General features: G+C 37.5%; 2 protein-coding genes across 2 annotated transcripts; one reads left to right on the forward strand and one right to left on the reverse strand.

Moving 5' to 3' along the window:
• The first annotated feature begins 950 nt into the window (after positions 1–950).
• LOC119799477 (syntaphilin) lies at positions 951–7,230 on the forward strand. Its single transcript, XM_038309389.1, has 5 exons — positions 951–1,142; positions 5,139–5,262; positions 5,345–5,476; positions 5,585–5,734; positions 5,832–7,230. Exons 2-5 carry the CDS (start codon positions 5,219–5,221, stop codon positions 7,072–7,074), a joined length of 1,569 nt encoding a protein of 522 aa, XP_038165317.1. The 5' UTR covers positions 951–1,142; positions 5,139–5,218; the 3' UTR covers positions 7,075–7,230.
• A 7,957-nt stretch (positions 7,231–15,187) lies between these two features.
• On the reverse strand, positions 15,188–24,228 carry LOC119799502 (peptidyl-prolyl cis-trans isomerase FKBP1A-like). Its single transcript, XM_038309429.1, has 5 exons — positions 24,119–24,228; positions 23,967–24,014; positions 23,418–23,530; positions 18,954–19,129; positions 15,188–15,913 (listed from the first exon to the last, which is right to left on the reverse strand). The coding sequence occupies exons 1-4, from the start codon at positions 24,153–24,155 to the stop codon at positions 18,998–19,000; spliced, it is 330 nt and encodes a 109-aa protein (XP_038165357.1). The 5' UTR covers positions 24,156–24,228; the 3' UTR covers positions 15,188–15,913; positions 18,954–18,997.
• Between the last annotated feature and the right edge of the window lie 3,487 nt (positions 24,229–27,715).

Here is a 27,715-nt window from a genome sequence, read left to right on the forward strand (position 1 = left end):
ATGGAGTCCCCCTGTTCCTCACTGAGGAAGATACTGCTACATGGCTGTACATCTTATTTTGGCATTTGACCCATTAGATGAGCCCTTGAATAATAAATACCTACTGTAAATTAAGTAGAAAAAAAGTTAACAAGTCAAGAAAAAAAGGTGGAATAATAGAAGAAATCTACATTACGGGAAAAAAAAAAAGAAATAATTTGAGACTACATTAAACTGAAATGGAAGTAAAGTGGATGAAATAGACAATATTCAAGACTAAAGACAGCGAAAAAAATAAAGAACTAGATAAATCAAATATGACAAGGGTGAAATAGAGAAATGGCTCCCAAGCAAAGGTTGTGATCTTATATTAAATGTGAAGTTTTCATGTACATGGTGTATGTAAACAACTGTGAAAAATACTAATAAACAGTTGAATGTTAAAAATGTTTTTTTAATAAGCCTAGTTAATTATATTTAGGTTTATAAACAAAAAATGTAAGTGCCAGTTTCTGCATTAATGGTGATACTGGTACAATTTATGTCGTATAAAAAAAAATTTGTTTCTTTCACTCTGTTTTTCATGAATTTCTTATAGAAGCACTTTTGTTATTTTTCTTAATATATTCGGGCAAGTTGGCGTTTTTTGTCCATATTCATCCAGATATCCATATTTTTTGAAGGTCTTTTCCTGGATTCCAATATATTGGCTTGAAATTTTGATTTTCAAAGTATTTCACTGTGTGCCCTATAAAGGGTTAATCGATTTGCAAAGTAATCATTAGTTGCAGCCTTTAAAAAATATATATATATATAGATATATAGATATCTATATATCTATATATATATATATATATATATATATAGGCCTATATATATACATGGGTTGCTTAGTGAAGTGCTGCTCTATCAGGGTGATGCTGCAGTTAGTTCCTCAGATGAGGCAGGATGAGTCCCTACTGTCACTTTAAGAAGCAGCAATGCAGCAGACGCACTCTCCTCATTTCATCTCGGGCTTCATGGCTGCAGGATGGATCCTCATCAGCACCACCAGCACCTTTTCTTCCTGCTGCCGCCGGGAATCATGAAGTCAGAGCGGAACAGAGGCTCCCCTGCGGTGCACAACGTCCACCTGCCCAACCGCTACTGTCTAACGAGGACAGGTACAATCATCCATGTTTTTTTTTCTTTCTTTCTTTTTTTTTTTTTTTGCTCCACCTTTTCATTAACTGTATGTAGGACACTGCTGACTCTGGGATCGTTTTTAATTAAGTGGAAAGTCAATTCTGGTGTCTTCAATGTTTGTGTTTTTTGCAGTGACTTTTTAAATGTAATTCTTGCAAAATGATTTCCTTTATGTGAGGCTTGAATAAATACTGATCTTTTAATGGGCGCTCCATGCTGCCTGCATCCTTTTTTAAACTGAGCCGGTCTGGTTTGATCCTCCTCCACAGTAAACACTCTCTCCACACTTACGTAAGGTGATTGCGTATTTCTCACCAGCGCTTTGCCACTTGTTGCGCAGAGCTTCATCCTAGAAAGATGCTGGGTGAGAGTGAAGCTGCAGGCTCTCCTTGTAATCTGCAGCTTCTCCTCTACATCTCATAACCATCGCGTTCCTAAAGCTGCAGGAAGTTTTGAGAGCAGATTAGGACATTTTATCTATTCAGATAATGCTCATCTGTACATGATTAAAATGTCAGGCTTCCTATATAGTTCAATCTGTACATTTGTTTATAGATGGGGGACTTTCTGGATTATTTAAAGTTGTTATATACAGGGGATATACTGTTCTAACAGGAACATTAACCAGCAAAACATCCATATTTTCTAAATAAGGATAAACTATACTTTCCTACAGCTTTTGCTAACAAATAGACGCATATATTTAAACATCACTGATTTCTAGATAAAAGGTATACATGTAGTGGATAAACCTCAGTTTTGAGTTCCGGGGCGTAAATCAATCATCATTGTCATTATTTACCTACTTTTATCAATAAACATTCTGCATAAAATTTATATTTACAAGCACTAATATGTACATACATTGATTATTTAATACGTTTTTATTAAAATAGTTATCTATGATTTCACTGAAGACTCCTAGATGACTTGCAGAGACACATATGTTTCTCTTTAACCCATAAAACACAAAATCTTATTCTGAAAAGAGCATGAATTCTGTACTCATCATCTTTGATGTTAATATATTGATGTGTATAATTAACCACAAAAAAATTTAATGTTTTGAATATTCCACTTGAGAGTATTACTGGTGCCACCGTCTGTATTGGAGGGGGGAAAATGGTAGGGGTGGCCATGGCCACCCCTGGCCACCCATCTAGCTCCGCCCCTGGATGTATATTCATGTAACAATTATTTTAAAAGTGCATTTCTATTCAGACATATTTGGGGTTTTTTTCCCCCTCAATTAAACCCCATGAAAGCAATAACCTATTTTGACACCCTAAATTTATGGAAGCCTGTTTCTGCTACTCTCATGGAAAAATAACGAATCAAACGTATCTTTCTCATAGTGGCGGTCCTGGGAAATTTTAACTGGGGTGGCCAATGGTGGCTAAGGGATTTCCAGAGGTGGACAGGCAGGGCCCAGTATGCACTGAGGGGTCGCTGAAAACTGATATAGAGAGAGAGAAATATCAGGTGTGCTGCTGCCATCAACAATTTGTTTATAGATGTTGGAGATCGGCCTGTTTTTTCTGTGTAGTCCTGTTTCTCTGACTGTGGCTGGATGTGCTCTCTTCTTCCTCTGACATGGGAGCTGGCTCAGAGCTCGTCTGCCTGGCTGTGTTTCCTGGACAGGGCCGCCTTTTACAGTTGCTTTTTGTGTCTCTGCTTCTGTCTCCTTGAACCCCAGTCGGCCTCGGCAGATGGCCGCTCACACTGAGCCTGGTTCTGCTGGAAGTTTCTTCCTGTTAAAAGGGAGTTTTTTCTCTCCACTGTCGCTACAAGCATGCTTAGTGTGAGGGATTGCATTTGAGTCATTGAGTCGATGCAATCAACTGGTTGTTTTTAATTGAAAACTTTGAATCAATTTGGCTGTATGATCTAGTGAACTGTAAAATGCCTTGAGATGACGTGTGAAACTGAATGGAATTGAATAGGCACCAAAAACATCTTGGGGTCAATCTATACTGATCAAAACAAACCTGCAGGAAAATGAATATATACACAAAATCAATATTTTCCAAATAATTGAGACAGACCAGATTTTCATTTGAGTCCTAGCTGATAAAGCTAGGAGTATATTTATACCAGTATCTTTGTTTAACATAAAAAAAAAGGATAAATGTAAAAGTAAATAGAAAATAAGTCAAAAAGTAGTGCTGAAAAAATAAAAGTATATATATATTTTTTTGTTTTTATAGAGAATAAAAGTTATAGAAACTATCCTAACTGAAAAACGTAGCGCTGTGTAGAACTAAAGAGATGTTGCTCCACCCTTGGTGGTAACTTCTGCCATTTCGCGTTAGCAATAATTTGAAATAAGTGTTTATTTATATATTTAGTGATCCAGAGTTGGACCTCTTAAGGCCTGAACCACAAAGCAGGATTACTGGTTTAGTGAAACAACTTCAGCTTTAACCCTGACTTTCATTCTTAGCAAGGCCAGTCACCATGGTAACGTACGCTGAACATCAAACCTGGCTTTAAGGATCGATCTGAATCCTAGAAAAGGCTCCACCCAGCAGCCAATCAGCTGTTCAGGTAACAATGATGCCCAGTTTAATAAAAGACGTGATTTGATTCAGAGCAAAAAACAACGTCATAATAAAAGAACTTGAAACCCAAAAAGCTGTTAAAATATGTTCATGACAAATCAATAGTTTTTTGTTTATTCTTCCTTTGCCTCCTTTTTGACGTGGCAACCCTTTACTATTCTGTATTTGTTTTCTCCTGTATAATGTCTGTATTATATATATATATATATATATATATATATATATATATATATATATATATATATATATATATATATATATATATATATATACATATAAAACAACAATCAGAGCACAAATTGTGAGAAGATCCTTTGAATCATGGCTGGACTTCTAGGCTGCTGCCTGTTTTGCAGTAATCAGTAATGGACAATGGTTTATTTCTAATTAATTAATTAGCAATTTGGTTTGCTTACTCTGATTAAATTTGGCCTGCTTAGTTTGAATTATATTTATTTAATATAAGTTTATAATTTCAAAGCTATATTTCCTGTTTATCAGGTTATCTTTCTCATATTTTAAACTTAATAAATGAAATATTTAGATGTGACAATAAAGTAAAATCACAAGAAAACACGGCCAGTTTGTGGAAAAATTGTGAACCAGTTTGAGATATGGATACTTAAACATGTTGGAAAAATAAAAACAGTAAACTGTGTTTGTGCATGTCTAAATGAAGGCCTTTCAGATGTGGTGCAGGCTCAGCATTAAAGACGGGCTAATTTTAGGGTTGGTATCCACCCCTCTGGGCAACAACGCATACAGATCTATTCTCACACCTCGGTTGGATCTTATCGCCTGAAAAAGGAAATAACATTATATGAATAATCCAGAGCAGTGAAAGCGATCCGATTTTAAAGAGATAATAAAAGCTATTTCCTCGTAGGCCAGTAAAGGCTATCAGGAGGAAAGAAGGAAAGGATGAGCTAAACATCCATAGAGGGGAGAGATATAGCCACAGGTAAAAAACAAATCAAATGTAGTCAGATTGATTAAAAATGACAGAGGTTAATGTATTAGTGAGGATTAGAGGCCAACGAGCGTGGATCATTTATTTTAAATCCAAGATATCTTTTTCTAAATGCAGAGGTTAATATCTTATTGATAAAAAGCAGGTAAATGTCTGCGGTGCTGATCTTTCCTCAGTGTTTATTTTCAGCTCTGCTGCAGGAGCACAGCTCAGACAGAAGCAGCTGCAGCGGCTCTGAACCCACTGCTCCTCTTTGTGTCCTCACAGAAAGAAGGCTTTGTTTGATGCTGGGGTTAGACTGTTGTCACTGGGTTACAGTGAATATATGAACAGAGCAGATCATTTAGGAGAAAGACATTTTCTCTCTCTGTTTTGGGATTCATTTATCCGGATTTGAGCCTGTGAGCGATTATGTGATGTACTTATTTTGCTGTCTGCTGCAGTTATTACAGTCTGGCTGTGAGGGCCCCCAGCATCCCCCGTCAGACAGCAGAGAAGACCTAGGATTTGCCTGTCACAACAAATGTCTCTGACTCCAAGCCGGAAGTCATCCTCCAGTCAGCGCAGGTAATTTGCTCCCAGATTTTTCAAATAGAAAAGTCCTGCTCATGTGGATCTTTAAAGCCTTTAAATCTCATCTCCCTGCAAGGCGCTCGGTTGGAACCGGTGGTGGCAGCAGGGGATGCTCCCACAGCGACACATCCAGCACTTACACCTATCCCGGCCGGCTTAGGGCCTCCGATGGCAGCCCCACAGCCCGGACCAATCCCAGTACTCCCAGGTAGGGTCGCTCTGCTGCTGCGTATGTTGGCGATGAAAATAAAGTTTACCGATCAACACACACCCTGTATGTAAATGAGCTCCTTGCTTTGTGTTTGTGCTGAGTCAGGCGCCAGACAAAGCACACAGCCTGCTTCAACAATCATGGGATCAAACCTCCGACCCCGGAGCAGTACCTCACACCCCTGCAACAGAAGGAGGTGTGCATACGACATCTGCGAGCCAGGTTGAGAGAAAACGTCGAGAGATTACAGCACAGGTGGAACTTCCTTCTCCTTTAACCTTTCATCCATCCATCCATGTATGTCTGATCTTTGTGGAGGAGCACCAGAATAAGATTCTTTTTACCTTTCCAGGGACTATGAAATAGAAGAGTTGAGGACCCAACTGAACAAGATGCAGGAAGATTGGATAAAGGAGGAGTGCCACCGACTGGAGGCCCAGTTAGCTCTGAAGGAGGCTCGTAAGGAGATCCAGACCCTTCATGAGGTGGTGGAGTCGGTGAAGTCCAACATCGGCGTCCTTGAACAAGACCCTCATGATTATAAGCCATACTTGGGGTCGCAGGGAGGTCGACCTGGGGGGAAGTCTCGCTCCTGTGGGTGTTCCCCTGCCAGCACTTTAAGTCGCGGTACCACCTTCACCCGACGAAGCAGCGAAGCTCTGCAGATGGACCGCAGCTCCAACGCTCCAGAGCCAGGCGGATCGGCTCGCTCTGCAGGACAAACCCACCTGCTGCTGGAGGCGGCGCTCCTGTCGGAGCAGCTGCCCCAGCAGGCCCACCACCTCCGGGCCCCTCCGGTGGTTTCTCGCTCGTCCACCTTTGAACGGCTGTGCAGCGGAGGGGCTGTGCTGCCCATATCTCACTCCTGCCACACTCTCAACAGCGGCTGCAGGTGCAGCGGACACGCCTACCTCCCCCACCATCACCTGTTCCTTCACTTACCTCAAGAAGAGCCTCCAGTCTCAGCAGCACCGACCGCTGTCCCTGCAGCTCAAACCAACCCCATCCCTGTCCCTGCAGCAGAGAAGAAACCAGAGGTTCGATCTCAGGGCTGCAGCCCAACCATGACCTGGCTGAGTGAGGATAGAAGCAATGAACAGCTGAGCGTCATTTCCTTGGTAAAAGCAGAGATCACCCCATCAGATCCAAGGTCCTCAACATCTTTACCTCCTCTGTCTCCTCCTGATCTCTCTCCCAGCCCCGCTGACAAATCTTGGAATGTCACAAAGGTGCCAGCAAGCACCCATATCTTTCAGCCTAAGCCTGTAGATCCCCTTCCTGTTAGGCAAGACGCTACCGTGGTGGAGATAGAGGAGGAAACCAGGGAGGGAGGCGAGGGAGGGAATGAGGAGAGGGGTTCCCCTGAGCTGTCTCACTGGAGCCGTTACTTTCTCGTTGATCTCCTGGCTCTCGCCATGCCGGTAGTTCCAACCATGGCGTGGCTGTGCAGGGGGGGACCACAGGAAGTCATGCCTGTGTATCAACTCGGGTCTCTACTGAGAGGCTGCTGCGCTGTGGCTCTACACTCACTGCGACGCCAAGGCGGGGGCAGAGGAGGCAGACTGGCCAGCATGAATGGGACAACTTCCATCTGATGCTTTAAGGCCGCTTTTAGATTCATCCCACTGCTCTAACCCTCTGCAGATACAAGCCTGACTCTAAAGCTGCATCTATCACCGAGTCGTACGGTATTGGTCGCCACGATCCGAGAGTGTTTGAATGATCTGGTTCAGTTAAGCCAGAGATTGAATTTAAAGCTACAGTGTGTAATTTTCAGCGACATCTAACGTCCAGACTGCAGACTGCAGCAACATGAACGTCTCCCCTCCACCGCTTCTCCCCCCCAACAGTACGGCGAGCGTTACGGGACAAAATGTCTTCCACGACGTCCGCATCACCTACCTTCTCAAGTGATGAGGTTTGTTTACATAGATAATTTTACAGATAGTATTTCATTAGTCTGTGTAGGGTATAGATTTCATGTAGACTTAAGATAATAAATATACCCGTTATTTTTTCTACGTCGTTGTGACGTTTTGGTGAGCTGCTTTGCATGGTGATATAAACAGACGAAGTAATTGTAGTCATTAGTTTAACAGCGAGATTGTGTTCGCTGGAAGAATATATATTCCCCGTTTACAGAGTCCAAGTCTTGTTTGTGGCACGGGGGTTACAAGGCGAGGAAGAGGGAGAGGAAGAGGGCGAGGAAGAGGGCGAGGGCATGCAGCTAGGGCCAGGCGAGAGAGGGGTGCCAGCAGAGCAGAGGAGGAAAGGCTTGAAGATCTCCAAAGGAGCCGGAGAGAAGTAACCGAGGTATATATCCAGAAAATTATTTTACAGAAAATTACTGAATCATTACCTGTGAAACGTCAGGGACGTTGCTGAATAAGTATACTGGAGAGTAACAGCATCATCACGCAGCATGTTATTGTTTTAGACAGGTCTGAGCATCCTGTACTCCAAAAACTGCAGTGATATTAGACAATTGTGTGTAGGATTAATTACCTGTCCAAGAGAAAACTGGCAACTTGAGCGCAAGTCACTTTGAAAACCTTTTTCCTCCATCAGTGACTTCCATCGTGTAAATGCCGTGCCAATGTTGATCCGTGTTTTTTGTCGTTTCTTGTCACGCTTGCGTTTATTCTCGTCGTGTTTCCGCTTCTTAGATGACGGGGGTTCGGTGTCCGCCGCTTTTCTATGTGATACAGAGTAGGCATGATCCTCCATTCGTCTGATGTTTGGCCACACAGTGCCAAACAGTTTGCAAAGTCACTCACGCCTGCCGCCTTGTTCACCTTTCTTGTTACTGAAGCGCCGTATACCTGCTTCTTCTTCTTTGGTTTCAGGCAGACTAAACGCTTCTCAGGCATAATACTGCCATCTACTGTTCAGTACCGTCTCAGTTAATCTCTCTCAACTTGCCGTAGTTATTTTCGAGCGTAATGGGAGATCTCGCAATCGCTAGTTTGTTGCCTCTGCGCTTGCCGTAGCGCAAAGATGTCAGCCTCCATGGCTGCGAGACCCGCTCCTATGTAATTATAAATAACGAATTCTAAGGCAACGCAAATATTATGGTTAAAAGGCTAAACTCATAGGTGATGATAAATAACATAGTTATGTATAATATATTAAATTTCTGACTTTATATCCCTGTAATTATTACACACTGTAGCTTTAAAGTATCTCCACTACTGGATATGCAAGAATTAAACAAAACCCCTGGTTTAATGTCAAATCAGCACTAAAACAATGTGATGGTTCAAACAACAACAAAGGTCATCCAGCTCATCTTTGCTGACTGTTTGCAGTCATCTTTTTTTGTGTCTAACTGCAGCTAAACGGCTGTTTGTTCCTGCCTGCCTTTGTCTCTGCTGGTGAAATTTTCCTGCCCACCACTCATTGGATTTTTAGGTGTAACAGCAATAGCTTTGCACTAACGAATGATTATTTTATGAGACTAAGAGGTAAGAGCATAAACGATGCGGTCTGGTTCAGTTCTATGGGGCAGTTTGATAATGGAAACACTCAAAATAATGGACCGTTCCAGACCAAACCACACCACTCAGTGGTAACCAGCTGTAAGACCCCGGCCACATCCTGGGTTCCTCCTCACTTAGAACCTTCAGTAATAAAAAAATGCATTTGTCATTCTGTCAGTTAGTGATTCAGAAAAACTGAAATTAGCTGGAATCATTTAATTTCTCATATATTCCTTCTGATTTTACTCTAGCTTTCAAATATACCTCTGAAAATGAGAATATCAAAAAGTTGATTTAGTAATTCAGTGCAAAAAGGGAAAAAGCACCTTGCATGAGGAATTGTAACAGAAGAAATTAAATTTTTAAGTGTTTTGTTTCCAGATAATTTTGATAATTTTGGCTTCCAGCGAATGAAAACCCAGATTTCAGTTTGTCAAAATTTTACACAACAGAAAAAAAGAACTTTATTGCAGAAAAAGTTTTTCATTCCCTTTATGATCACTGGGAAAACAGCTGTGAAGAAGATAATCATTCACCAAAGGTGGGCAGAATACTCGGAAAAGTAAAAGTTATGCTACTTTTTAATATTTTTATATAGTTATATTTATATGTGTGGATAGAAGCAATCCTAGAAATCATTTAAGAGAAAGTTATAGAAGCAATTAATTAAAAAGTGAACTTAATTACTGAAAAACTAAAAATAGCTGATTTACTAAGTAAAATGATGTAACAAGTCATGCACCAATTTATGATATCTTAAAGGGTAAAACAACATTATCAAAATAAATGAACAGAAAAATAAATCCAAGCAGAATCAATTTTCTTTTTAACATAAAATATAATCAGGCATGGGAAGTAACGAAGTACAAATACTTCGTTACTGTACTCAAGTAGATTTTTCTGATATTTTTACTTTACTTTACTACTTATCTTTATGGCGACTTTTTACTTCTACTCCTTACATTTTTACACAAATATCTGTACTTTCTACTCCTTACATTTAAAAAAATTGGCTCGTTACTTTAGTTTTGAATCATTTCAATGGAGTTACCGTTATTATTTTTCACATCATCAATACCAAATTCAATCTAATTGGATGGGAATCTACGTTGCATTTGACGCACCACTACAAGATGAATCGACAGATTCGGCGGTATTCATTCGCGGCAAATCATTGCAGCTTGGTGGCGGTGGCGTTAGCATAGTAGTATGGACGACGAGATGATTGAAAATGAACACAACGGAGATCTAGTCCTATTGGCAGACATCCATTTAAAATGTAGGCAACGGCATGAAAAAAGTGGTTTCTACTTTTACTTTTATACTTTAAGTAAATTTACAAGCCTGTACTTTGTTACTTTTACTTGAGTAAAGAAGTTTAATCAGTACTTCCACTTTTACCAGAGTATTTTTAACACAAGTACCTGTACTTTTACTCCAGTACGGAAAGTGAGTACTTTTGCCATCTCTGAATATAATATAAACTAATCCTCACAGTAGGCAATGCATACATGTTAGAAGAGCATAAAGAGCCTCCAGTGGTGATCTTTACTGCCTACTGTATGTTTAACATCATCTCCAAATGTCAAGGTAGGTTCAGCAGATTGCTGACCAGTATGCTGCTCTGCAAAAAAAGGAACTTATTTTGACATAAATGTTAACGCTCTTTTCTGGAGCACTTTTGTTTACAAGCTTGTTAATACTGTGAAGTTACTGGATAACAACAGAGGAGCCAAACATTTAAAGCTGTAATATTTCATAAAAATGATAATAAAGTTCAAAGCAGGGCTGCTCAGTGACGCAGTGGGTAGCACTGCTGCCTTGCAGCAAAAAGGTTCCGAGTTTGATTCCCGGCCCGGGTTCTTTCTGCATGGAGTTTGCATGTACTCCCTGTGCATGTGTGGGTTCTCTCCGGGTACTCCTGCTTCAATTATTAAATGTAATTGATTTCAATCCAGCTGTCTTTAACACATTTTTTTCCTGCCAAATAGGACTGAGTGCAGGTATTTTTTTTTTTTTTTCATGATGATCTTCAGGATAGCCGTGTTAAATCAGTTTTCCCAGTGATCATGTAGGTCATAATATGGGTATCACATGGCATTTATAGATAAAAAATCTTAAACCTATAATAGTGTTAGATAATATTCTTCATTTCCAGAAAAACTAATGTTGGGTTTTCTTTACCTTTAAGCCGCTGCATTTAAAATAAAACCAAAAAAGAAACCAATCTTGAACGGTTTTGTTTCTTTTTTTTTAAATAAATTATAAGCAATATGTTTTAGTTGAAATGTTTGACGGAAAATATTAAACATTTTTTAAAGACTTCCGATTTTTTAGACTTAATTGTTTGGTTTTAAAACATGCATGTCCGATGCTTAAGTCAACCTGGAGAGACGAAGTATTTAATTTATTTGTACAGGTAAAATAATCATATTCTTTAAAATGTTCTTAAGGAAAATCAGCTGATTGCATCGACTCATTGACTCTGCAAATCCTCATAGCAAGCATGCTTGTAGAGATAGTGGAAAGGAAAAACTCCCTTTTAACAGGAAGAAACCTCCAGCAGAACCAGGGTCAGTGTGAGCGGCCATCTGTCGAGGCCGACTGGGGTTAAAGAAGATAAAGTCATATGTCAAATATTTTATTTGCCGCTTGTGCCCCTGCAGAACACTTTGATACTTTGAATCAACACTCGCTTGGATGAGCAACCTAGAAAAGGAGAAGTCTTCCCCCAGGGCACCGATACGGTGGTGGAATAAGCCACGGGGTGAGTGGGACTGAGAATGAGGGAGGAGAAGGGGTGGAGGTGTGTAAAAGTTTGCTTGTATTCGCGAGAGAGAAGCTAGGCCAGGAGCTAAATGAAGGGGATTTTGAAAGATGATTGGCTTCAGAGGTGCGCCCCCCCGCCCCCAAACCTTAAGGTTTAAACACTGTTGCAGTTTTTAACTAGCCTCGTGAGACCATCCAAGGTTTCACTCGCAGACTCTCCGTTGAAGAAAATTTGGAGCCGTTCACCAAACGAACGTCCAATCAGCGTTGGCTTTGAGGCGGGTTGAGGTGTGACGCAACGAGAAGCGCGACAGTTCAGTCTAAAGAACATGGCGGCTTCAGCCGATGAAACTAGCGTTAGCGTGGCTATCGAGCAAGTTTTACCGGAATTACAGAGTATTTCTTCACTGAAAGAAGAGCAAAACACTGCTCTGGAGGCTTTTCTCAGAGGAAAAGATGTTTTTGCTCTTCTCCCGACTGGTTTCAGCAAGAGTTTGATCTTGTGGTTGTGTTTTCGTTGTCGCTCTGTTAGTACGTCATATGCTTCGTTGATCTGATTGGTTTATTTGGCCCGTCTATCACCAACATAGGCCAAACAGCTAACCAGTATTTTCGCCCCTTCCCAAAATTACTTCAACTGAAGGTTTCCAAATGGATATGCGGAGCAAATCCATCTGGCGGAGTCAGGTTAGTTTTTAACTCCAACCATGTTTCAAACTAAGGAAGTCCTGCAGCTTTAAATTTATTTCTTATTCCACAAACAACAATAAAGGTTTATGAATCTCAAACTTTGAAAGAACCTTTGTTTTCTTTAGAGTGGAATAATCATACTGTTTCTCTGTCAGATTTGAGATTTAAAAAGAAACCAGAGTCTGGAAATCTTTGACTAGTAAAACAGACCTTTTAGCTTGGGAAACTAATAGAAGTTATTCGTCTGGATCTGAGTCCAGACTTAGATCTTAATAGAACTCGCCAAGAAAAAAACTCAAGACCAGAGCCAACCTGGAAAATAAGTAAAAATTACATGTATTTACCTTTAATTTTAAGAAGATAAATGAGATAATTTGCCAATGAAGTGAAAAGTATTTTCTGATAAAATGCACTTGAAAACAATGCAATTGCGTTTTATTTTAAATGTAAATTCTCTTGTTCCATTGGCAAAATGTCTCTGTTACCTTCTCAGTTCAAGAACAAATGCACTTATTTTAAGAAAAAATTACTGATCTAGATTGATTTTTTCCAGTGCAGGAACAGTTAAGAGAACAAATGAGAAAAGGACACCAGAGATGTCTCCTCCCTCAGCAGCATGGGGGCCTTTAGACAGGGGGCAGTGCACCTGCAGAACTGAAGAGATAACACTAAATCAATCTGTTATGACACTGTTATGACACAAACAGGAAATTTCATTTTCAACCATTAGTTTTACTTTACCAATTATTTATTACTCACAATGTTGCGCTCTTAACCTTTGCCATGTTTAGATAGGGTCTGTTTTTAGTTGCAGTCTGTAGTTCCAAACCAATAAAATATTGTTTTTTTCTGTGCCCCTATGAAGAAGCAAAAGCCCCACCCACCCCTCAGAGAAAATCAGTTTAGAGCCGCCGATGTTAAGGGGATTGCAGTGATCTTGAACCCTGTTCCAAATAACAGCCCATATTTAGGCATTTCCCCTCTGATCCCAGATGGGTCCAAATACACTTTGGAAATACATTTTGGGTCGTTAAGGGGATTCAGGGTCAACTAAACAACAATAATAGGCACTGAATGTGTTTAAGATATATTCTAAATATTTTTAGCCTTCTGCTATTGTGTTACTGAGGGGAAAAAACTATGTAAAAGAAAGTTTGCAGGTCTTTACAATGTCAAGATGAAACTGAAGGGTTTTGTTTCAGTCTATTAATGATAAACAAACTGGTTCCATTTGTAAGCAGACAAACGTGCTGGACTGTAAGATTTAAATTTACAGATAAGTCATAATTATTAATCGGAAGACTTCAAACAGAGCAGCCTTCCTCCTAAGAAAAGCTCAAAACCTTTAAAAAACGGCAGATTACCAAAGCCTCTTATAAAAGGGGCCAAAAGATTGAATACTATTGCTTTTTTTTTGTAATAATAACTAGGGATGCACGATATTGGGATTTTGGCCAATTTGCCGATATTTTAAAACTCATGTAGCCGATAACCGATATTGATACTGATGTCAAAGCTGGACAAAAATAAGTAGTCATTGAAAATAGTTTTGTTATCCATTTCTGACACTTTGAAAAATAATATACTCAAATATATTTTCATATGCTGATATCAAATTGATTTTTAAAAACGCGGTATCGATCTATTTTACTTTCAGAATCTCGTGAAATTTCATCGTTCTGTTACAAACTCTCGTGATATTTTCCAAATTCTTGTGAGATTTTGTTAGTAAAATAGATCGATACCGCGTCAATATATCAACATATAAAAATATTTAAAAAAAAAAAAAAAAAAAAAAAAAAAACATAAAAATATGGCAAAATTTCGTGAATTTTCGGGGGATTTCGTAGCATAACGATGACATATAGCAATATTTCATTAGTAAAAGAGATTGATATGGTGTTTTTAAATGGCAATATATCAGCATATGAAGATATTGGGATATTTTAATGTATCAATATTTTTCCCTCGTCTTTAGAAGTTTTTAAGTCTGTAAAAAAGAAGTTTTTAAGGAAGAAGTAGTAGTATTTTTTTTTTTTTTTTTTAGACTTTAGAAACTTAGAAGCTGATCAAATATCGGGTTAAATATCGGTGGGGTGGCCGATGTCCGATATTCAGTTTTAAGGCCGATACCGATAGGGGGCCGATTATATTGTGCATCCCTAATAATAAGAAAAGAAACAAATGTTTTAGGTTTTTGACAGGAAATATATGTTTGTAAATCACAAAATAAAAATGCAAAAGTGAATTTAGTTAAAAAGATTTTGTTTCTAAAGGAAATTCAAATAAATGCTAAGTTACCTGAGCTGCTTCATACTAAAGGATTTACTAATGATCAATGATTAACTCTACAAATGTTTCAGCGTTCAGAGATGTTCAATTAACAGAACAGTTTTACCAGTCTGAGAGCATTTTATTGCAAAACATGTTTTGATATATGGTTCAATTATTACTGCCATCCTCTAACGTTTGTATCCAAAACAAAGGAAAACTCAAAGCTGAGCTTCAACACTGTTGTCCATAAAGCTGGGATAAAATATATTTTACCTGTTCTCATGTACTAGTAATGAAAATATGGCTTATTTTTCATTATATTTAAAAAGTAAGCATTTTTTAGCTGTTATTTATCAAAGCCTAAGAAACAAACAACAGCATTAAAATGTAGGAATAAATTGTCTAAAAAGGAAAATGTTTTCCTATCTTTATGAGCAGGAGCGTATATATCATAGTTTCTGTCAGGTGTAAACGGCACATTAACCACCAGGTTTCCTTTTGGTAAATAAGAAGCTTGTTTCCTTTATTTCGTGTTTGTTTTTACTGTGCTTTAACACCATTAAATAACATTTCATGAATGAGAAAAAGCAAAGCAGTGTGATAAAACTGTGCACGAGAAAGCGGTCCTTTCGGGAAAATGATCCTCGCAGGAAGCAAAACAAGCAGGTCTAACCTTCTTTTTGTTGTTGTAAACATGACACAAATTAAGTCACTTTAAAAATAAAGAACCAATGTTGCAGAGCGAAGAAAATCTCACATCTAAGACCTGTAGGTTAGTGATGAGAACAATCTGCCTTTTTTTTTTCTTCAACCAGTTGAAACTTTTTCCCTTGCCTCTGATTTTTCGTTTTCATATAGCAAATATTACAAATGAATCTTTAATCCTTATCTTATTAGCATCAGTTCATTACCAGCTGTCCATACAGAGTAAGAACCACAGGAATGATGACAATTATCTAAAACATGGTCCTGATGGCAAATAGAGCCGATAACGTCAAATTTAATCCAAAAATTAAACAAAACATCTAAATATATACCAGTAACAGAGTGAGAGGCGTTGGATGGGCTGACCTATAACTTAAAGACTAACATAAACAGTAATAATGAGTCAAGTTTAAAGCAAGTGAGATTATTCAGCATGAGTCTGAACAGGCAGGAGAATGAAAAGGTGAGGTCCTATGCAGGAATCATCTTCCTCCATGTTCCCAGGACAGGAGTCAACCTGCAACAACAAAAAAAGATGATTCAGAAGGAGAAACCAACAATATGCAGAAACACAAACACTTCAAAGGAATAAAAACATATAATTGATGTAAAAATAAGAGTAATAGGTTTAACTTCTAGTCAGAGAAGCTTTAAAGGAATGATCGTAAGAATCTGCAGGTTGATTCTTGTTTGGAATAACAGACTGAATAGAAATAAATCCTCCTTTCATTACATTGGGAAGAGCTATTATTTAAAAGTTAAATTAGATTAGTTTAAATGTTAAAGGAGGATGTTTGAAGCAGAAACTTTGAGAAAACTGGGTTACCCTTGTGTGCTGAATATTTTATAATCATTGTCTAATAAAATGAAAACAAACGAAACACTGTCATTCAATCTGTCCTTCATTGTGATACGAAGCACACAGCCCTTAAACTACTTATTATTCCAATTTAAATTACTCTAAAAATTAAAAAAAAAGACCAAAAGAAAAGATTTTTTGCACAAAGCTTGTGTCAGAGAAAATCTAAATCATGAAAGCAAAAAGTTCCCCTTAGCACTGCAGTTGTTTTAAAACAAAGTCCAAATGTCTCCCAGAATACTTTTTAAAGTCTTTTCCCCCCTTAAAAAAACAACACGTTACTTCCTTGTTTGAATGACATGTTTTCTTGTCTTTCCCACATTAAAGTGTGGCTAAAACAACTACGTCAAAGAAACACTGAGTTATGAGGTACGTCTCCATCATAGAAACACCTTCTAGAACCAGGATAGCTTTTGGCTACCATCTACATTTCCACACGGTTTGCAGTGTCAGTTTCTAAGGTTTAACTGTTTTGTGCTCCTATTACACCCTGATTCCTTCATTTTAACAGCCTAATTCTAACCAATTAAACTGTAAACTTCACTTATTCTCTTACCTTTCCCCTGTTGTTCTTTAAAGCAGCCAAAAAGTGTTAGGTCATCTTCTATAACCAACCATGTATAAATCGCAGACTAAATTATTGCAATTAAAACAAGAACAGGGTTCCTACAGCCAGAGGCGCACCTTGTCAACAGGCAAACCAAGCAACTGCTTGGAGCCCCGAGCCGCTGGGGGGCCCCAAGAATCAGCTACTGTACACACGGTAGATAAACAGCAACAGGCGAGCATGAAGTGGCAATGCTATAGTAACTGAGGAGATGCACAACTGCATATAAAAATTCAGATTGGATGGAATGTTGATTGACATTGGCTTTGCCCAATCAAAATCCAGCCCAGCCCAGGTGGATGACTTCCCTTAATGAAAATGAACGTAGCCTAGCGAATGGGTGACGTTGTAGGCCTATCGTTCAGTAAATTGGAAAGCAATTATGTAACTAAGCTGAAGGAAAATGATTCATTTTCCATGTCTCAAGAGAGACTTTCAGGACTGGCGCTTATTTCCATAGAGTATAGTGTGCGAAGGTCTTTGGATCTGGAGGACTTATGTCTGCATTTGCACAAGCCAAGGCCCGTAAGCAACAATTCTGGAAGCAGTATAGGACCCCAATCATTTCACTACACTTACTATAACTACTTTATATTTTGTACAAAGTTTATATTGGGTTTTTAAAATAATTTACAGTTTGTTTTTTTATGTTATTATACATTTATTTTAATTTATTAGTTTATTCTTTACTTTTATTCTTTTATATTTTCCAAAATAACAAGGTTGTTCATGTTTAGAACATTTGGAATAAAAAAAAAAGGTTTTATTTAATACATTTTTCATTGGTGTCAGATTATTTATAGCCTAACATAATGGTGATGAACACTGGTCAGTAGGGCCCCCTAGGATTTTTTGCTTGGGGCCCCCAAAGACTCTAGAATCGCCTCTGCCTACAGCATAAGGAAATTTAAATTCAGGACTTTTTAATGCCACTTGAAATAAATATTTAAGACCAAATTCTCAAGAAACGCAAGAAAAACCTGCTTGTGACAAATTAACACTGAGCCTCATGTATGTTCCCTGGTTTTAGCCATGGAGAAAACTCTTGGCTGGAGACAATTTTGGTTACATTTACTCTTGCACATATTTCCCAGACAAAAAGTAAATGGCACATCTCCCAAATGTCCCGGCCGCAACAACGCTTTTATTGGTTCCGCTATCGGGACGGAACCAATAATGGCGAGCCGTTATTTAAAAAAAAAATAAAAATTCCAATTTTAATGTTTTATTTAGATTACAAACATAAATCGTAATAAAAATAATCCTATTTATGATGTTTTAAAAATTAAGACCTACGAAAGACTGATTTAAGACATTTTAATACCAATTAAGGCCTTAGTTTTATTTTAAAGAGTTCAATGCCTTTTAAGACTTTTTAAGGACCCACGGGAACCCTGAAGAATGAGAATTTGCTTTGTCTATTTTTGTAAATATTGCCAGTTCAGGCTAGACAGTAGTTGCAAAATATGTCAAATCGTAATCATAATCTCAGAGCAATATTCTTCTGAGTGCCTTGCATGCAGACTCTGCAGGATATGTGAATAGAAGGTGAATTCTAGGTGGCAGAGATGCTAAAGCTCACAACCAGTGGTAGGATCGTTGTTAAAAAATGGAAGCCTGACAATGTATGCTAATAGTTAATCATATGTAATATCATTATCATAAAATTAAGCAGATATTACAGTTAAATGTTGTCCTGTTATTGTGCTGGTAAGATATCAATTAAGTGTGAAATACTTTACAGAGTTTATTAGCTCTAAGGAGTTTTATTAACTCTTAATTATGTCATGAAAATCCTATAAATGAGATATTATAACAGGAAGTTTTGGAAAAGTCACAAAGAATGAAGTAGAAGGGGTTAAAGCATAAACAGCATGGAGTTCAGGCTAAACAATTATCGTTTTTGAAGTACTATTTTCCTTTTTTCTTTCAGATTAGCTAGATTTAATAATAAAAAAAACAAGCAAATAAAACAGGGATGTATCTGCAATGGTGCATCTCTCAAAAACATCTAAATTTAGGATATCATTAAAAGCTAAAGAGATTCTTCCTAAAAGATCCTGCTTTGAAACCAACATATTTCCAACTTACCCTAAAAATTTGAGTGGAAATAAAGCGAGTGGAGAGCGCGAGTTTCAAGCCTCCAGACCAAGCAGCTCCACGTCGAAGGTGAGAGTGGCGTTTGGTGGGATGATCCCTGGGTGACCTTTGCTGCCATAGGCAAAGTCTGAGGAGCAGATAAGCTTCGCCCGCTGGCCTACGCTCATCTGTGGAAGACATGGAGCCATATCTGAAATCTGCTTTCATACCAACTCAAACACATTAATGTGATATACTTATCAGAAGTGGGAAGGAGATTTATTGATTACTAATTATCTAAATTATCAATCTGATCGATTAATTTAGACTAGCAATTAAATAAGCAGCCAGAATCAGAAGCATTCTGACATTTACAATATTCTCAGTTTTAATAAAGTACATCACAACTAGAGCTGCAACTAACGATTATTCTGCAAATAGATTCATCTTTAGAGTATTAATAATAATCGATTAATAATCAGATAGCCAATGTTCTTTAAAGACTTTTCATGAAATTAAACCAGGTGAAACTAAAACTTTTCCACTGGAGGAGTTCCGGATAGATCATATTGACGGATGAACATTTATTTTTATTTTTTTATCTTAAATGCAAAATGTTTACATATTTTTTCATTTATTTATATATAATCACTGCTCTAAGTGGGTTCCTCTGTCAGCTAAAGACATATTTTACAGACTATACTCCACTTGATGATGAATCGATTACTAAATTAGTTGACAATTATTTCAATAATTGATAAATCAGATCAATCTGATTAATTTCAGCCCTAATCACAACATTTAACAATTTATTCTGCTATCTGTATTAAATACAGAAAACAAACAAAATGCAAATAAAATTTTCTCTTACACATTATTCAACTAGATAACTAAACAGGAACCGATTAGTTTTTTTGTTTTGTTTCAGCTTTTGTTGTCATACTGTCACAAGTACAGAGAAACTAATTGAACTCTCTGCATTTAACCCATCCCCTTGGGGAGCAGTGGGCTGCCATCAAGCGCCGCCCGGGGGGCAATATGGGATTAAGGGTCTTGCTCAGGGACCCAGAGTGGCAGTCTGTGGGAGTGGGGCTTGAACTCAGAACCTTTGGATTCCAAGCACAATGCACTAACCACTAGGCCGCCACTCCCTGAAGGTCACTGAATCAGACAAAAATAATTATCCAATGTGAAAAATGTAAAACTATCATTAACAGACAGGATGTCACTCTGACAAAATGTCTGATTATCTGTCACTCTGTTTCAATGAAGTGGATGACAACAGATAAAGTTTTTAGATTTCAGTGTGAAAGACTTTAGCAGTGCTTTTAAACTGGTGCTTCTGGTTGCTCTGAAAGGAATAAGATTGGGCTCTATGAACAAAATCAGTAAATAAAAGTCTGATGTGATTATTGCCAGAATTACTCTATCATGTTAAAAACCTGTTGCATCATCAAAAGGTGTAAATAACTCCAGACCAGACTCTCCATTGATTCCTATTTCTGCTCTAGCATGCCTCCTCTCTGGTGGTCCTTCTCTTTAAAATACCAGTGAGGCTCAACTTAAGAATGAACAGCAGCACCCTCTATTGGACAGCAGAGACACTACAACACTAAAATTCTGAGTTGACTTTATGAATTAATTGGACAGAATGCATTCTAACTAATAAAACATTAATCATCAATTTATTGTAAGTAGATTGTTTCTTTAAATTCCTAATCAGAACAGAATGTCAAATTAAAAGGCACAATTTACAACATCAGATCCCCTGATAGCTGGGACACAGGATGAAATGTAAATAAGCTACTCAATATAACAGAAGTTTTAAAAAAAAAAATCCACAGAGAGATTATTTCAAAGTCTCCCAAATCTGGAAAAAACTGGAACTTTTAATATTTGACTCTCAGAGAGGGTTTGGATTAGACAAACCAATTTTCTACACAATAATCTAGCATCTGTGAGTAAATAGTCGATTACATTTAAAGCAGTTTAAAGAAAATACACTTTGATCAATTTGCATCTGAATTCAGAACTGGATGTAACCAATCCTGGAACTTGAAAACATTAAAAAATACTTTCATCCCCTTAAAAATATATATATTTTTCCAATAAATCCAGGAGCAGCCCTGCCGAGTCTCAGATCTACCAAGTAACCGATCATTTTATCACAAATAACTACCTAATATTTACAACCCCACCCGCCCACCACCACAGCTTTTCATAGACTGCCATAGTTTACCTTCATTTCAAATGCTTCCTTCATGCCTATCCTGCTCTGTTTTCTGCACCTGAGCGCTGCCTATCTGGCTCTTCATCAGTCATCAGATGATATCACTATTCCAACGAAGACACCCACGCCGCTCAGGCCGCTACCTGCCCCTGCATTCTCAAAGAGGTGCAGACTGAAGTGTGTGCACACAGGGGGGGCTGTATGTGGGGTATAGCCACTTTCATTGTGTGGTAGAACCATGCTTCTGGATTCTACAATAGTTGAATCATCAAAGTTGGACAACCTGCAATAAATGTTTCTCTGCCTCCTGGGGCTGGATGATCAATTAATTAATGGAATTTTCTGTATATAAAGGTTTAATTTTTTGCAAATCTGATTTTATTCCACCGATGCACAAGGATTCCATAGCTCAGAGTGACAGCAGTTCATCACTTTTTGTTGTTAGTGTAACAGATTAGCTAGCCGACCAATAGCTGCAAACATTTAGTTGTCTATATTTTCATAGTTTAGCATTTTTACAGCTGGAATTCTGATGTCCAGAAGGGAATAAGAAAAAGCAGGTTTTTTTTTATTTTTTTATAATATGTGTCATTTGTTATTGTTATCATGAAACATCAGAGAGAAAAAGATTGATTAATCGATTTGGTAGATAAACATTAAATAGGAGATAAGCCACAGTTCCCAGCCCTACTGTCTCCCCAAACAGACTGTTGAAGAAGAGTAAAAAATGTCTCCAGTGAGGGGTACTCCCTTCACATCACCCTCTCTGGAACACTAACAACTTTATACCAGGTTTCTCTTTGCTGACATTAGTTCTGCCTTCTTGCCTGGACAGACTCATGGCGAAGTTACAAAAAAAAAAGACTTCTAGCCACCACCTGCTGCTGAAGTTACTGAGTGTCCACATGGATGCAGACCTCAGCAGCAACTGTTGGCCACCTTCTACTGCTGCTCCATTCAGTGTTGAGCATTCTATGGCAGCACACACCCTGTTTCAGCAGCTGCCCCTCTGGGAGGCATTTACTTAAAGCTTTGCTCAAAGCACAGACGAACAGAACGAGGGACAGATTTTATGACAGCCTCAGTATACTGCAGACATTTGACCCCATCATGTGTCATTTTAGCCACGGGCCAGGTGCAATGAGCAGATGTATCGTGTTAATGATGTCATACCTTCCTGCTGAAGCCCTGTCTGACATTTTAATGTGTATATGGTGTTTATATTTTGATTAGTTTATGAATCATCTAGTTTTTATGGCACACTTGCTTAGAGGCAAGAATCTGAGATAATCAGGTTTTGTTTATGTACGGTTAGATTCTAATTTAATGTAGTTTTATCAATCTACTACTATTTCTTCCTTTTATACCTATTAGAAACCTATTTTATAAACCATGTTTTTGTCTATTTCAGTGACAGACTGCTGCACCCTAAGCGCAGCAGGGAGCGTTATCACAGATACTTCCTCCCAGCAGCTGGAAAACTTTATAACCACCACAGTTCCCATCAACCTCAATAAGTTGTTAAATTAATGCTGATTTTGCACAGTTTCTTTCTTAGTTAAATAACATGCTGCTGTCATTTTGCACATCTCTGATGTTGCTGCTATTTTCAAATATCCATTACTGTAAAAATGTCCATAGCTGTATATTGGTCATTGTAATCTCCAGGTGCAGTTTCATTTTGTTAAACACTTCGCAGTACAGTATCTTGTTGTTTATCTAAAAAAAAACAGCTTCTGGTTGCCTTCAAAGGTATGCAGTTGTGACTGCTTTGTCATGTTTACATTTTGACATGCTGCTATATCTGTGTTAATTGTGCTTTGGTGCTCACTGTGTCCATTGAATGAACTTGGTAGACTCAATTTCCTTTTGTATACATTCGTGTATACAAAAGGAAATTGAGTTTAAAACAGCTCTAGACAATTGCATTTTTTTAAAGTGCAGCCTTAAAACCACTAATAAATACATAAATAGTAATATAAACATGACTGTATATTTACAGTTCTAACATTAATTGGTGGTTAAATTGTGGAGAATCTAATCTTTCCAATGATGTCTAACATGTGGCATGTCTAATTTTATGCTTAAATATTCACTAGTATGCTATTCTTATACATTTTTCTAAGGTCCAACAACATGTAAGCCACATGTTGTTGAAAGAAAAGCAAAACAACCGAGTAAAAGTCAAGCAGTGGTAGCTTTCTGATTATTTTCTCTTTCATTAGCTGCTGTGGAGCTCAGCTCACCTGAGCTACTCCCTCCTCCCAGCCTCGGATCACCTCCTGATTGCCAATCTTGAACTTAAAAGGTTTCCCCCTGGACCTCGATGAGTCGAAAACTTTCCCATCTTCCAGAGTACCTGAATGAAAACACAATTGGCAGCTGGTGAAGTTTGTGTTCACCCATAGACAGCCTTCAAAAAGTCCCCGAAAGCTAGCGTTAGCCAGGCTAACCTCAAAGCTAACAGCAGTTAGCTAACAACAGTCCAACTAATTAATCTTACCAAAAAGATAAGACGCTTCCTTCTGTTTAACGATGTTAAACATGGAGTTAAGACAATTGAAAAACGCTTTTTAACTCAAGAATAGTTTTTATTTTAGCTATAGAAAGTAACAGCAATAAACCTAAGGAGGTGTAGCTTCCATCCTAACGGTTAAGCTAAACTATGTTCCAACTTGCTCGGCTATTTTTAAATCAGTCTTTTCACGCTTCAGGAATTAATTAATTACTGTGTGGAGATAAACAAAAGATGAAAACATGCCATTTGTAAATCGTTGACCATTCTTTCCACTCACCGACATAGTGAACGACGACGCGCTGTCCCTTCTTCGGGAATGTCCGTCCTGGAAATCATTAAACAGTGTGGCGTAAAACATGAAAGCTGAGGTTCACTGCGGAGAAAATTAACTCGCAATTAAATTAAAACAAAACAAGGCTTTCCCCTCACCATCTCCCGGAGTTATCGTCTCAATTTCTACTCCCATTTTTCGCCTGGCTGTATCCTCTCTGTGAACCACCGATGAAGGAGGAAGGGGCTGAGCGGAGGGGGGCTGGGGGGTGGGTGGATACCAAGTTGTGATGACAGCTGGACTTCATCATCATACCTGTTTAATTCTTCTATTAAAAAAAAAAAAAGTTAACTGATTTTTAAACTTTATTTCAGTTTCATATGGGGAAAAAAGCCAGACTTCTGACTTTAATCTCAGAATTGTGACTTGTAGTGGCAATTGTTTGTCAAACCAAACATCAAATAAAGTTCCAATAAGCCACTATAGGCACTGGGGTCACGTTTCCTTGACGCAGGCAAAAGAAGTGGAAGTCCAAACTTGTAGATGTTTAGTTGATTTATTTCCTATATTTTGCAACATTATAGAGTTCAAGCTTTCCTTGCTCTGTCACCTCTCTTGCACTGGTAAAAACCCATAGGCCCCTAACCCAAATGCCTGCTGGTCCTTACCAGGCTCCTACTATTATAGAAAGTGGACCGCCCACATTTCTTCCTGTTTTACATAAAATAAATAAAGAAAAAATGATAAAACAACAAAAAATAGATACACAAAATTCAACAATTAACCTATAAATTAAGTCTGTAAATAATGCAAATATATATATGTTTAGTAATTAACACAATTCAAATGGATAAAGAAATAAAGAATAAATAGCTCCAACAGTGACTTTTTTCTCAGAATTCTGACTTTAATCTCAGAATTCTGACTTTTTTCAGAATTCAGACTTTTTTTTTCTCAGAATTCTGACTTTAATCTCAGAATTCTGACTTTTTCCTCAAATTCTGACTTTAATCTCAGAATTCTGATTTTTTTTCTCAGAATTGTGACTTTAATCTCAGAATTCACTTTTTTTTTCAAAATTTTGACATTAATCTCAATATTTAGATTTGTTTTCTCAGAATTATGACTTTAATCTCAGAATTCTGACTTCATTCTCAGAATTCTGATTTTTTTTCCTCAGAATTCTGACTTTAATCTCAGAATCCAGACTTTTTTCTCAGAATAATGACTTTAATCTCAGAATTCTGACTTTTCTCAGAATTCAGATTTGTTTTCTCAGAATTCTGACTTTAATCTCAGAATTCAGATTTTTTTTTCTCAGAATTCTGACTTTAATCTCAGAATTCTGACTTTAATCTCAGAATTCTGACTTATTTTTCTCAGAATTCTGACTTTTTTTTTCTAGGAATTATGACTTTAATCTCAGAATTCTGACTTTTCTCATATTAAACTGAAATACAATTTAAAAATCTGTTAACTTTTTTTTTCCTCAGTGGCCATAATTCTCTTCCATAACATGTAGACTTTTATGGTGGTTGGCAAATAACTTTTGATTGTGAAAGTAATATTTTCCTGTTGTAGTTATCATTTATTACCAGAAAAATAATTGAAATTTGATATAAATTTCAAAGAACATAAAGCAAAGAGTGGATAAATCTAAACTCTGACCAAACATTTACCAGATAAACATTCCTACATACTTCATAAATATCAAATTCGATGTTTTAAACGTTAGCCCATGGCTCTGTTTTTATTTTGCACCATATATATTTAATATATATTTAACAATATTAAGACTTAGACAAGTCTAATTTTATTTTCATTCTCCAAGTATTTAATTCTATATATAAATTACAATTTATATTACATAAAATATGGTTTATTAAGTGTTTTTTGCAATATGTCCTTTGTCACTTTGCCAGGTTTTGGAATCTCAGTCAGGAGTGGTTTTAGGTGGGGGCCAACAGGGGCCAGTGTCCCTGTAAAACAGATCCTGGACCTTGTACTGAAAACATCCATCCATTCATCCATTTTCTGTCATGGTTATCCCAAGCCGGGTTGCGAGGATTGCTGGTGCCTATTTCCAGCCGTCTACGGGCGAGAGGCGGGGTCACCCTGGACATGTTGCCAGTCCATCGCAGCGCAACACAGAGACAAACAACCATTCATGCACACACTCCCACCTAAGGAGAATTTAGAGAAGCCAATTAACCTAACAGTCATGTTTTTAGACTGTAGGAGGAAGCCAGAGTACCCGGAGAGAACCCACGCATGCTGAGGGAGAACATGCAAACTCCATGTAGAAAGACCCCGGGCCAGGAATCAAACCCCAAACCCTCTTCCTGCAAGGCAGCAGTGCTACTAACTGTGTCACTGAGCAGCCCTACTGAAAACATAAACTGCCAAATTTTAAATGCTTTCTTTCCCCCCAGAAATGGATGTATATTACCTTGATAGAAGCAGGTATTTAAGACAATTTGTAAGTTTAAATAAAGAATAAGGACTATTATTTTATTTCAAGTGCATAGTGTCTACTTATTTTGTCCTCTTTCCTTTGTTAGATTATTTTATTTACTTGCTCAAATTAAAGCTATAGTTTCAAGAAACTTTTACTGTTTTTGATTGGGTTTTTTTGCAGTGTAACACTAAATCAGTTTGTTATTATGGTATGCACTGAAAAAGAGACCCTTGTTGATTTATCAGCAAATTACAATTCAATTTTTACAATTTATTGACTAATAATATTCTTTTTTTCTGTTCTTTCATTCTTTGCCCCATTACAAGCCACTGCTCTCAGGCCCTTATAAGACTGAAATTTAATTTGATTCAATAATAACTTTATTGACATATGGTTTAGAAATGTCTTATTTTAATGAAAAACACAATGTGCTTTAAATTTATATTACCGGTAGTATTGTATTTATTTTTAAAATACTAATAAAAAAATATGAATTACAATAATAACACCTGTCCGAAGGGATCACTGTCATTTCCACTATAAAATGTAACCTGTAACTTTTTTTTAAACCTTTGTGCACTTAAAACCACTTCAGTTTTCACATGGCAGGAGCAGTAATGGCAGGATAGCAGTTAGCCCCGTGAAAGAAAGGGAAACATGAAAAAAAAAAAAAAAAAAAAAAATCAAGTAAAGTTTTGCAAAACCAAGAGTAGATTTATTGTCATCATTTCCAAACACCCTCATATTTCCTTTGAAAGAACAAGTAATGAGAAACATACAATTTGATGTTTTGTATTGTGAGCATATTTAATGTTAACTCTAAAACATAGATTAGCATGCTATGTCATGGGATTTTAAAAGAGATGCTAAAATATGTCATTTTCACAACAGTCATTTCCATCACTATATTCAATGAAATATCTAGAAATTATATTTCAGTTATTTTCATTATTTTCAGTTAATGATTCGACACATTTTGTGTCATACCAAATTAAAATATTTCTAAAAAATATGTGTTCGATTTCTGAAAAAATCATGACCAAATTTTTTCTGTAGTTGGAAGATCACATGATACAATCAGTAATCATACCCACTGCATATCTCCTTGATTCATAAGAATGTTGCTTGCCTTCCTATTTGTTTATCCAACTTAGATTTTCAAATTGCTATAGAGATGATCATAAAGAAAATGAAGGGTTTAAGTGTTGCATGCACCTCTGGCTGGAAAGAACCCATTGTGTCATCTAGAAATATTTGTCGGATAATATTTTTGGCTCCACTTTTAGACAATGGACCC

The sequence above is a fragment of the Cyprinodon tularosa genome, unplaced genomic scaffold (genome assembly GCF_016077235.1).
Source record: "Cyprinodon tularosa strain WSP-4 unplaced genomic scaffold, ASM1607723v1 ctg66, whole genome shotgun sequence".
NCBI lineage: Eukaryota > Metazoa > Chordata > Actinopteri > Cyprinodontiformes > Cyprinodontidae > Cyprinodon > Cyprinodon tularosa.

What these genes read in the sequence shown, in the direction of transcription:
- LOC119799477 (XM_038309389.1), top strand. Translation starts at nt 5,219, where the DNA reads ATGTCTCTGACTCCAAGCCGGAAGTCATCCTCCAGTCAGCGCAG. An exon ending in TCATCCTCCAGTCAGCGCAG is followed by an intron (nt 5,263 to 5,344) that starts GTAATTTGCTCC and finishes TCTCCCTGCAAG; the next exon opens with GCGCTCGGTTGGAACCGGTG. An exon ending in GTCGAGAGATTACAGCACAG is followed by an intron (nt 5,735 to 5,831) that starts GTGGAACTTCCT and finishes TTACCTTTCCAG; the next exon opens with GGACTATGAAATAGAAGAGT.
- LOC119799502 (XM_038309429.1), bottom strand. Translation starts at nt 24,155, where the DNA reads ATGGGAGTAGAAATTGAGACGATAACTCCGGGAGATG. An exon ending in GACGATAACTCCGGGAGATG is followed by an intron (nt 24,015 to 24,118) that starts GTGAGGGGAAAG and finishes AATGATTTCCAG; the next exon opens with GACGGACATTCCCGAAGAAG. An exon ending in GGGAGGAGGGAGTAGCTCAG is followed by an intron (nt 19,130 to 23,417) that starts GTGAGCTGAGCT and finishes TGTCTTCCACAG; the next exon opens with ATGAGCGTAGGCCAGCGGGC.